Raw genomic sequence first — 12,196 nt, forward strand, 5'->3', positions numbered from 1 at the left:
CAAAGTGACGCCAAAATGAATGGGAGTCAATGGGAATGCTAACGCAAGTGAAGTTCTGCTAAAAGATGGCAGCCCCCACCCGACTTCAACTTCCGGTCAAGTTCCTTGCCCCCTGGTACTGACCAGGCTCAGCCCTGCTTAGCTTCAGTGGGCAACCGGTCTTGGGCTCCAGGGTGATATGGCTGCTGGCAACACTGTTTTCTTCACCTGCTGTAGATGGACCCAGCCACAGCAGAAAGCCTCGTAACTTTCCAAAGACTTGTGGCTTTTAAACTCCTGCATTGTGTAGTAACTTAAACCAAAAAATATATAATTCCCAATGTCCATATGTGTGCATGGAGGTAAATGGTCCAGGTCTCTGTGCCGCTTGAGAGCTTCTCCAAATACCGCTGTTTTGCGCTCGGTGTAACCTAAAAAAAACTGTATTCCATTGTTCCTATGTTTTCCATATGTGTCGTGAGAGGTACTGGAGCAGTTTTTAACGCAGCAGTAACTTCCAGGCATGGTAAAACCTGCTCTTAACAACACATGTAAACAATCCTGTTTCGCGCCCGATATCCTTCCAACATGGCGGAGACCGTGATATCGAGGGAGGGGCTTTGTGCTATGACGACAACTTCTCATTCTCAATACCTGAGTGCAGCGCACTATTTCGCTCAGATTTCATTTCTTTCAGGAAAGCGAATCATCTGTGTTTTCAGGTGAAAACCATCTCACGTTCTCAGTGACTTTTCATTGAGCAGTGTTAACTCCTCTTCGCAGACATGATGAGCTTTCGAAAGTGTAAGGAGCCGTGTGCCAGGTTCATCATGGGGGGAGATGAGGGTGGACTATTGTAATATTCTCCTCACCGGCCTTCCCAAGAAGACCATTAGACAGCTGCAGCTCATCCAGAATGCCCCTGCCAGGATTCAGAGGATCGAGTCAGAAATACCAAGGGTTCACACAAAACAGTCCGCCTTTAGTTACTATGCCACCCGCAGTTGGAATCAGCTTCCAGAAGAGATCAGATGTGCTAAAACACTAGTCACATTTAAATCTAGACTTAAAACTCATCTGTTTAACTGTGCATTTATTGAATGAGCACTGTGTGATGTCTGAACTGATTGCAATATATTTTACATAGTCACTGTATTTTATGTCAAATCATTTTATATTTTAAAATGTTTTAAATTCATTTTGAATAAATATTTTTTTTATCATTTTTTAAATTGCTTGTTTTATTTTTTAAATTATTTACCTTCTTTTATGTAAAGCACTTTGAATTACAATTGTGAACGAAATGTGCTATATAAATAAACTTGCCTTGGCTATGAGGACAGCATTGCACTGGACCGTGCTTCCCCCTCCTACAGCACCTGGTGGAAGTGGTTTCCTGTGCGGGGGATAAACTTGGTCTGGATTGGGAGGGTAAGAAGGCAGAGGCCCAACCTTCATTCCAGACGTTCCTATATATATATATATATATATATATATATATATATATATATATATATATATATATATATATATATATATATATATATATATTCTTATAAAATACAGATTACAAAAATATGTTTAAAAATAACTACAATTTAACTAATAATATAACATAACTACAATTTACAAAAACAAATGTTGATTATTTAAAACATATATTTTTACTACCGATACGAAGAAAAAAAATTAAAAAGATAACAGAATGAGAGATTTGTAATTATAATGTATTGTAGCCTTTTTTTTTTTTTTTTTACTTTTTTGAGAAACATGCTTTTTATACAGTCTATGGTTTGACCCGGATACAGGGATAGGACGCTTGCGTGGAAAGCGCATGCGCACTCGTGTCCAAAAGAGTGAAAGTTCTAACAGCAGCTGTTTGACAGCAGAAGGCGCGTGCATGTGTTTACTGTTGCGTTGCCACCCACACCATCAGGAGCGATTTTAGAGTGAGTTTGCTTGTTGTTAAGATTTTTTTTTACTTGTATGTGTTTTTGGCGATCCTTGTATGATGTTTTTGGTTTATCACATGTTGCTGAATTGTTAGTATGATAACTAGATAGCGCAAACAAAACTATTTTTTCCTTTAAACTTATTCCTGTAAAAATCCCTGTTCATATTTTTAACACGTTCTCTGGGGTGTTGTACAAACGAGTGTGACTGTGATGGCAGCCGTCATTTCTCACATTCTAGGCTCTGTCAGATAAAGATGAAGATCGCTGTTCTCGGCGCGACAGGTCAGACCGGACAGCAGCTGGTCAGCCAGGCTCTTCAGCAGGGACACTGCGTCACGGCCGTCGTCAGAAACACGGCGAAACTGACGCTGATGCACGAGAACCTCAAGGTGAATTGTAGAGGGAAGTCTTAAAGTTATATATTGTTATTGTTTCTGGAAAAGCGTAGTGAAGTTTTGAAATACTTTTTGTTACATTGTTCATGAATTCCTCCCAGGCGTAAGTAATGGGTTGGGCTGCTGAAATAACATCATTTTGCAATGGTTTTATATGAAGTAACGTCATGATTTTAATAGTCTGAGCTATTCTTTAGCTCATATTTTCTTTCTTATCTACTTGACTAAAGTCTGCACAATTCTGTCTGTTTGGTTTAGAATTGGAATAATATCAGTTCCAAGTCACCAAGGTGAAAATTGTAACTTTTTAACGCACTGTATACTCTATGCAAGTGTTTGTTTTATATTTTATTTTAGTTGTTATATAAGTTTTTGTAGAGTACCACTGAAAAAGACAGCTTAATTTAGCATAAGAGTCACAAGGGTGGCATAAAATTTCAATGTGTTTCATTTATGGGTTGATATCATCACATGATTGGCTATCCCCACATTTCTGAGCTGGAAGTAAAGATTTTTAAGGACGGTCATCCAGACACAGCAATTCCAAATAATAAGATGATTCACACTAAGCTGCCTGCTGTGGCAGTACAATGTAGATAATATTTTTCATGTGTTCTAGTCCAGATGATGCACATTTTACAGCTAGCATGCAGCCTCAACCATGAAGTGTTTAACCGCATGCCCTCATGTGACAGGTGGTTGAAGCAGACATTTTCTCAGAGGACAGCCTGAAACCGCACTTCCAAGGTCAGGATGCTGTGTTGTCCTGTCTTGGCTTTCCAATCTCATTTTTTTACGGAGTCACTGGCTACACCCAGTCTATGAAGGCAGCATTAAATGCAATGCGTGGAGTCAAAGTAAATCGAATCATCACCATGACCTCTTGGTACACTGACCGTAAGTGCTGTTATTATGTATAGTCTGTAGAACTAAAGGGTCTTTTCCTCACCGCATTTTTGGTCTGATCTTTTGACTGGTGTAGTAATTGGATTGCTTTGACATTTTTCACAGCTGATTCAGGCTCCAATTCTTCCTATCTCATCCGCTTCATGTTGCTTCCCATGATTAGAAGTGTTTTGAACAACATGTATGAAATGGAAAACTTTCTCAAGCAGACTGACGACATAAACTGGACTGTTGTCCGTCCTCCTGGTCTGAAGAATATGCCAACAACAGGTGGGATCTATTAATAAAACACATGATTTTATATATATATATATGTAAAATGCTTATTGACAAATTAATCATCGGACGTTTGCTTTTGCTGCAGAGCCATTAGATTACCACATGTTTTACTGTTATTTTTCTTGTTGTTTTTTAAAGCCAACGAGTTCCTCACTCATGAAGGTTATTTTGTCCCTGATGAAAATGGTCTGCCGGTCGGTCAGTCTGTGTCAAGAGGAGATGTGGCTCGTTTCATGCTCTCTCTACTCAGTAACAATGCTTGGATGAAGAAAGCTGTTGCTATCATCACCAAATGAGTTTGCACTTCACTTTATCATTACTTTTATATCACTTGCCAAAGAGATTGTAACTTAAAGTACTTATTCAGTACATCTGGCTTTATGTTACACATAGCAGTTAACAAAGACTGTCAAATAATATGCTAATAATGTTTATATACATACACTTTTCATATATTACTTTGTGAAGAATTAAAAGGTTAAATAAAAGGTTTCTCAGTACCAAAGAAGAGTTAGCAGAATTACAAGAAAATATAATTGATTAAACCATAAAACATTAAGTTGCTGATTGTTTGGGATGTTTTGTAATGTAAACAGATATTGAAATTAAAATCACAGTTGCATGTGCTCTTTTCTTCTTCTTAAACATACTGTATATGGATTGTGGAATTAAATGTCAACAGGCACATTTTTAAGAAGAAAACACTCATTTTAATCATTATTAGTTTACTGATATGCATATTTGTTTATGTTGATTTACTGCACAACACAAAACACATCTGTGCTGTGATGTCCTTTCCAACTCTTCTCATTAAGATTTTTTTTACAATATATTACTGACATTGAACATCATTAGGAAAACTTTCTTGACCTTCTAAGCTATAATCTTATCTAACAGTGCAGGTTATTGATTTCTTTGTATTATTATTATTTCACTTTTTGAATATTTTATGTTTATTTATTTATTACATATCTATTGGTTTCTTTTACTGCACTATATACAGATTTTACAGTTTTACATTTAAATCACATAAATTCTTAGAAGTTCAGTTTAAAATGATGGCTATATTTGAAAAGGTAAATAGTGCATCAGCACACAGATTTTGGCGTACTATTAAACATATAGTTGTAAGCTATGTATGAAAATGTAAAAATACATCAATGCAGCACACTACAACAGAATATAATAAAAATGTCTTTATATAAGACTTGTGGTTCCTTACATAAACCACTAGATGGCTCTTCACATTGCTTAAAGCCAATCGGAGTACTGGCTTCCCTTTCATAGGTCACTTCGATGCTGCGGTGACGTCACCACGTTTGGGAACACCTTCGGTGTGACGAATGTCTGAAGCCCTATACCATCCCGCCAATCCTATTGGCCAAATGGCGCATGGCACCACCCTACGCATGCGCACGCATGATATACCTGGGTGCCGCGTGCCATTTCGCTCAGATTTCATTCCTTCAGGAATAGCGAATCATCTGTGCCCTATCATCTCGCGTTCTCCAGCGATCTCTTCGAGCAGTGTTAACTCCTCTTCGCGGACGCGATGAGTTTTCGTAAATGCAAGGAGCCATGTACCAGGTACATCACGGCGGGTGACACTCATGACAGGTGCATAGTATGTCTTGGTTTGCATCACGCACAGGCGGCGCTTAGCGGCCTTTCTTCCTGTCCCCATTGTGATGGCCTGCGGCTCAGAGTACTGCGCTCTAGGGTGGAAGTATTTTCCGATGTCGCCCTCGAGTCTAACCCCCGTCATGTCACCTCTGCGACTGCCGAGGCACCGCACGAGGCGATAGCCTGGGGTGACACGTGCGACATGGATTTCGTGGACAGTGCAGCACTGGAATATTCTCCACATCGCTCGCTCTCCCCTACCCTGCTGCAGAATAAAGATTATACTGAGCCTGTCGTCTTCTCTAATGAGGATTTACTCCCTACACCGGAGGCATGCGCCGCCATCTCCTTCGGTTGTGGACGCTATGATGACGACGTTCTATCCACCGCGGCCTCGGGGTCTGAGGACTTCGCAGCCGACACTAGCCCTCTCCCTCCTAGCGGACAGGAGAGGCGCGTTTCCCCCTCCTACAGTGAGCTGTGGACGTGGTTTCTCGTGCGGTGGGTAAATTGGGGCTGGACTGGGAGGTTGACAAGGCCGAGGCCGAACCCTCTTCTAAGCTGGACGACCGTTTTTTAACTAGTCGGACACCTACACAGCCCCGGAGGCCTTTACCCTTTTCCCGGACCTCCACCAGGCGCATATTACTAATGCTGCGGCTGCGGATTTCGCCACCGTTTCTGATATGGTGAACCATGGCTACACAACAATGCCCCCGGTGGAAGAGACTCTCGCCGATCACCTTGCGCCCAATTCAGCCGCGGCATGGAAGTCTCGCCCCCTTCTTCCTTCGAAGGCGTGTCGAGGTGGTCCTTCAGGCCTACCAAGTGGAGCTATTGAAGGAACTTGACGAAGGGGAGGGCATCATGCCAGAGGCAGTAAAAGAACTGCGTAGAGCAACGGATTTGGCGCTACGTGCTACCAAACATACCGCTCGTGCAGTGGGCCGTTCCATGGCCGGTTTGATTTCCGTTGAGCGCCACCTTTGGCTTAATCTCACCGATATCAAGGAAAAGGACAAATCTTTCCTCATGGATGCCCCTGTTTCCAGGGATGGTTTGTTAGGTGAGGCTGTCACGTCGGTAGTGGAAAAATTCATGGCAGCGAAACAGCAATCAGCCGCTTTCCGCCAGCTGATTCCCCGCAGACCCAGGGAGGTTGAACGCCGGCAAGCGCCCGCGCGCTCTCGCTCAACCTCCTCTCACCGCCAGCAAGCAGCATTGGATCCAGCTGTAATGTCAGACGCTCCCTCAGGCACTCTGCGCAATCCTGCTTTCGGAATTCGAGGGGCGACTCAGGGATCCTACACAAACGGCCCGTTTATGACGGCTCGCGCAGCCACCGCTTTTTCGCTAGCGGCAGAGCCTGATGTTCAGTCTGTTGGCTTAATTCCTGCCATGGATACATTTCAGGATTATACTCAATGGGACGCAACGACTCTTATGCATACGCTTCCCCTGTGCACAAACACCACAGGTTTTTCGTGCCCGGACGTTCTAACGCGTATGACAGCGCTGCAGGAAGCGGAAGTTTTGTGAACGCTAGTATTGTTTCGGGCCGCGTGGGAACGCTTGCCCGACATTTCTCAATGGGTGTTACGCACAATTTGTCACGGATACACCATTCAGTTTCGAAAAGGCCCGCCTCCCTTCAGCGGAATTCTTTCTACGACGGTGAAGTCTACGGAAATGGCGGTGCTGCGACAGGAAATGTCAACTCTGCTGAGCAAAGAGTTCTGTATTTACGCCGTCTGAATCTTGCACTCAGGCCGAGCAAATTCAAGATGTTATTCTACGGTAAAGTCTATTCTGTCTCAGATCCGACCAAACGATTGGTTTATTACGATCGATCTGAAGGATGCGTATTTCCATATTCAGATCGTCAAGAGACACAGGAAGTTCCTCAGATTCGCTTTAGAGGGCAAAGCGTATCAGTACCGCGTTCTTCCCTTTGGCTTGGCTTTAGCGCCCCGTACTTTCTCCAAATGCATGGACGCAGCTCTGGCCCCGTTGCGGCTCCGGGGCGTTCGTGTTTTGAATTATTTGGACGATTGGCTGGTGCTAGCGCAATCGCAGACTCAAGCACACTCTCATCGGGATTTTGTGCTGAATCATCTAAACAGCCTGGGCTTACGCACGAATTTCCAGAAAAGTGTTTTAATCCCCTCTCAACGGATAACCTTTCTGGCAATAGATTTGGATTCTCGCGTGATGACAGCGAAGCTTTCTCTCCCGCGTGCTCAGTCGATTGCATCATGCGTGTGGCGCTTCAAAGCGGGTCGCACGGTGAAAGTGAGATTGTGCCTGCGGCTCTTAGGTCTAATGGCAGCAGCATCCCCCGTGATTCGTCTGGGATTGCTTCACATGCGCCCTTTTCAGTGGTGGACAAAAAGGCTGAATATTTCACCCCGTAGTCTTCCGCATCGAACGATTTCGGTGACACGGCGGTGTGTGATGTCGCTAAAACTATGGATGTCGACCGAATTTCTCCTGACAGGAGTTCGGCTGGGAATTTATGCTTTCCGAGAGACTGTCACGACGGACGCGTCTTTGACCGGTTGGGGAGCTGTTTGTCAAGGGCGCCCAGCCCACGGAGTGTGGACAGCGCAGCTGGCACATAAACAGACTGGAATTACTGGCAGTTTTTCTGGCTCTCCAGTATTTCGCGGATCTGCTGATCAGCCGTCATGTGCTGCTCAGATCAGACAACACAGCGGTTGTGTCATACCTGAATCATCAAGGAGGATTACACTCTCGTCCCCTGTGCAGGCTGGCGAGGCATGTCCTTCTTTGGTTTCAGGACCAATTTCTGTCGATCTGGGCCGTTCATGTCCCCGGACGATTGAATTTCGGAGCGGACTTGCTATCCAGACAGGCTCTGGAACAAGGGGAATGGAGATTACACCCCCAGACGGTGAATCTTTTATGGCGGATATTCGGCAAAGTGAAAGTGGATTTATTCACGTTGAACATGACTACGCATTGCCCGCTATGGTTCTCCCTATGCCCCCCATCGCCCCTGGGCGTGGATGCATTAGCTCACAGCTGGCCCAGGACCAGTCTGTATGCTTTTCCTCCGATTCGTCTAATCCCAGCGGTATTATGCAGAATACGGCGGGACAGAGTGGAGCAGCTGCTGCTGGTGGCTCCACGATGGCACACGCAGCCGTGGTTTGCGGACCTGATCGGTCTGTTAGCGGGCTCTCCATGGGAGATTTCCCTCAGACAGGATTTATTATCACAAGCACAGGGTCTGATTTGGCACCCGAGGCCAGATCTGTGGAAACTGTGGGCGTGGCCACTGAGCGGAGTGCGTTAGTATGTCCCGGTCTTTCTGTTGAAACCACTGAGACTATACTGAATTCTAGAGCAGCTTCTACGAGACTCTTATATGCTTTCAAGTGGAGACTGTTTTCAGCCTGGTGTGGAAATCGTAATGTGGATCCAGTTTACTGCCCAGTGGCATCGGTGCTTGAGTTCCTTCAGGACCGTTTTTCTGATGGAGTAACACCAGCCTCTTTAAAGGTTTATGTGGCAGCCATTTCAGCTTACCACGAATACATAGACGGTGCCTCAGTGGGCCGTCATCCTCTAGTTTCTCGTTTCATACAGGGTGCGCGACGGCTGAGGCCTTTCCGCCCCGTGCGAGTTCCTTCATGGGATTTATCTATTGTGTTGTTAGGTTTATCAGGGCATCCGTTTGAGTCCTTGGAGACTGTACCGGTGTAGCAGAAATGAGTCGAATCAGACAAATCAAAGAGTCTATCAGAGCTGTGTGCATTGAAACGAGAGCCGAACTCCTCAGGAAGTCATAAATCAGTTCTAGTGCCACAAGAACCAAGCAAGATAACCAACCAACCAACTTGTTCACACAACAGCTTTCAACATTAACACCAATAGAACAATTATTGACAATTTTAATTCGAAGAAGAGATTGTCAAATTTATTGTTCGTGATTGGAATGCAGCACTGGACATCACATGTAAACCCAGGAGATCAAGTTAAATACTTGCATTGACTTCCCCCCCAGCCAGTGAAACCAGACTGAAATTCCTAAGGGGGAAGGGCTTTAAACCTTTGTCTTCACAGAAAAGTCCCTTTGCCAGAGAATGGCAAAGAAACTGCTTTTTATACATTATATATGGACCAGAATGAACTCAAAAAGACTTGTAAATGAATCGTTCCATTGCTTAACTCCATATACATTTATGTGTAACCCACACATTTGACTATCATGTATAATCACTTATTGTGTATGTCTTTTGATAACTATAGGATACATAGTCATGTCTAGTATTGACATAATCAAATTTTCTTGCTTGATATTGTCCTGACAATCATTTATTTGTAAAATATATCATAATCATGTTATAGGAATCATGTCCAAAATTAGACCCTGTGAGGCAAGAACCACATGCTTGGTAAGATAAACAAATGATTTATGATACCCACCCCAAGACCATATCTGATTGGTCAAGGCAACATTTGAGGGGTGGCCAACAAGGAAGTTTTAAATACTTTGGACCCCATGAAATTTTGCTTTTAGTCTAGCATTGCTTGTGCTATCAGTCATGCGGGCTTTTAGTCTGCTTTTAGTTCCAGCCTTGCTCGTGCTATCAGTCATGCTATTAGTCATGCCTGCTCTTAGCTTTTAGCTTGTAGCTTTGCTACCTAGCTTTAGCTTGTAGCATCTAGCCATGCGGTTAGTCATCATTGTTCTTTGAGCGCGGTTCCAGCGTGCCTGCCTGCTGCTACTATGCCACAATGAGAAGGAACACAACCTAGTCTCGTCAAACTTTATTTCTTTTCTTTTCCGATTGAGAGTTTCGTGTTCTGAGTTAAGTTTTGTAACGTCGAGTCTCCGACGCCTGACCTCGGATGTCCGTTCAACTTCGACCAGCCACACAACTCCAGCTTCAGCCAACGCCCAAGCACGGGCTCCCCAAGACGTCACTTCAGCCAACTGAACTTCCAGCCAATCAGCGACCCCGGGATACCCCTTTCAACTGGAGTCCCTTTCACAGCAAACGAAGGCAACGTATTCCCAGATATTTGTTGTGCTGGTGTATCTAATATAATTTTAACCCCATTGAGGAACTCAATGCGAGCGCTAATTACGTGATTGATGGTTGTTCATGTCTATGCAATTTAACGTATTGCTGTAAACTTGGAATTCCATATTTCCATTCTCTTAAACTCATCTTTCCCTAACTTTCGACCTTCCTGCAACTTGTGTGAATGTGTGTGTGCGTGCGTTTATGTGTTAGATTAGTTTATATGTCTTAGATTTATCTAATAAAGCCTTATTCATATTGAAAAGAGAAGTATCTTGTGTTTTGTGCTTACAAGTTAATGTCTTAAACTGCCGATCTTGTTACTGTGCTAATTGATAGTGTTTTCACTATAGTTTGGATATTCGTATCCAGTGCAGATTTGATGTTAAACGGCTCGTTCACTGAATCGCAGGCGCGTCTCCGTGAACAGCCGTGAAACAGTGATTCTGTTCAAATTCCCTTTAAAATCTTAAATGATTCCCTTTGAGCTAAATTGACCTGTTTCCCTTACACCGGATAAATTCCTGACACTGAAGACACTTCTTCTCATGGCTTTATCCTCCCTCAAAAGAGTTGGGGATTTACAGGCTCTTTCTGTTTCACCCTCGTGCATGGAATTTGCACCGGGCTCTGTGAAGGTGCTGCTGCGGCCCAGACCTAACTATGTCCCTAAGGTCGCATCTAACCCCTTTCGCTTTCAGCAAGTGGTCCTGGAAGCTTTACCCCCTGCTGAGGCTGGGTCAGGAGATCTAAGTCTTTGCCCTGTGAGAGCTTTAAAGACTTATGTGGATCGTACAACCCCATGGCGTGAATCTGACCAGCTGTTTGTCTGTTTTGGACATAAGAGTAAGGGCCATGCGGTTACAAAACAGCGCATGTCCCATTGGCTGGTGGAGGCAATTTCTTTAGCCTATGAGGTGCGTGGACTCGCTTCGCCCTTAGGAGTTAAAGCTCATTCCACTAGAGCTGTGGCTTCTTCTCAAGCTTTTCTCAGTGGATCTTCTATGGATGATATCTGTGCTGCGGCAGGATGGTCCTCACCGAGCACTTTTATCAAGTCCTACAGTCTGGATGTGAGGATGGCTCCTGGCTCCCGGGTTCTCTCCGCTTGAGCAGATGCTTCCTCGGATCCCAGCTATCAGGTACGTCAGGCGTTTTGGTATAGCATTCCCATACGTGGTGACGTCACCGCAGCATCGAAGTGACCTATGAAAGGGAACATCTCGGTTACGTATGTAACCATGGTTCCCTGAATAGGGAACGAGATGCTGTGGTCCTGGCCGTGCCGTACTTTGATAGCGTTCTTCTTCTTCAGTCATGAAATCTGAGCGAAATGGCGCGCGGCACCCAGGTATATCATGCGTGCGCATGCGTAGGGTGGTGCCATGCGCCATTTGGCCAATAGGATTGGCGGAATGGTATAGGGCTTCAGACATTCGTCACACCAAAGGTGTTCCCATATGTGGTGACGTCACCGCAGCATCTCGTTCCCTATTCAGGGAACCATGGTTACATATGTAACTAGATGTTGCATTTGGTGAAACAGCCATTTTAGCTTGGACACACAGAAATCCGATTTTGAGCCAAATTCTTGGTGGTTGTTTGTCGATGAGCAGGTGAATAAATTAACTTGTTCTTTAAGAAGCAGTTTAGTACAAACTCTATGCAACTGGTGTCAACCAATTGTCTTATATTATTATAATATTATTAATAAATGTTATTAATACATTTTATAATAAAAGTATTAATAAATTAAATGTAAAAACCGCTTGTATAACCTGCCTATGCCTTGAAAAAACATGATCAAGTCCTACATTAATTGTCTTAACCTGATAGCTGCCCAATATAATTAAGAAAAGCTCTAGTGTTTTTCTTTTCTTTTGTTATTGTTCTTGCTGATAAATCAGTGGTTAAAAAAAGGAAAAAAATCTTATTGTTAAAGTGAGGGACAAAGGTCAAAAGCAAAAACTTTAAAACTTTTGGGGACACATTTTTTTAAGCCAGT

The 12,196-nt window shown here is 43.7% G+C and overlaps 1 protein-coding gene across 2 annotated transcripts; it reads left to right on the forward strand.

The window, feature by feature from the left end:
* The first annotated feature begins 1,781 nt into the window (after positions 1 to 1,781).
* On the forward strand, positions 1,782 to 4,140 carry LOC113049648 (flavin reductase (NADPH)). 2 transcript variants are annotated; one of them, XM_026212172.1, is made up of 5 exons: positions 1,782 to 1,928; positions 2,173 to 2,323; positions 3,025 to 3,226; positions 3,341 to 3,505; positions 3,653 to 4,140. In XM_026212172.1, exons 2-5 carry the CDS (start codon positions 2,189 to 2,191, stop codon positions 3,808 to 3,810), a joined length of 660 nt encoding a protein of 219 aa, XP_026067957.1. In that variant the 5' UTR covers positions 1,782 to 1,928; positions 2,173 to 2,188; the 3' UTR covers positions 3,811 to 4,140. The 2 variants fall into 2 exon arrangements, with proteins under 2 accessions (XP_026067957.1, XP_026067956.1); XM_026212171.1 differs by having other exon boundaries at positions 1,845 to 1,928; positions 2,152 to 2,323; positions 3,653 to 3,897.
* The last annotated feature ends 8,056 nt before the right edge of the window (positions 4,141 to 12,196 follow it).

The sequence above is a fragment of the Carassius auratus genome, chromosome 30 (genome assembly GCF_003368295.1).
Source record: "Carassius auratus strain Wakin chromosome 30, ASM336829v1, whole genome shotgun sequence".
In the NCBI taxonomy this organism is placed as follows: Eukaryota; Metazoa; Chordata; class Actinopteri; order Cypriniformes; family Cyprinidae; genus Carassius; species Carassius auratus.

Bases quoted from the DNA above. Each gene is read 5' to 3' on its own strand.
- LOC113049648 (XM_026212172.1), top strand. From the start codon at position 2,189: ATGAAGATCGCTGTTCTCGGCGCGACAGGTCAGACCGGACAGCAGCTG. The intron at 3,227-3,340 runs GTAAGTGCTGTT...CATTTTTCACAG, and splicing joins GACCTCTTGGTACACTGACC to CTGATTCAGGCTCCAATTCT. The intron at 3,506-3,652 runs GTGGGATCTATT...TGTTTTTTAAAG, and splicing joins GAAGAATATGCCAACAACAG to CCAACGAGTTCCTCACTCAT.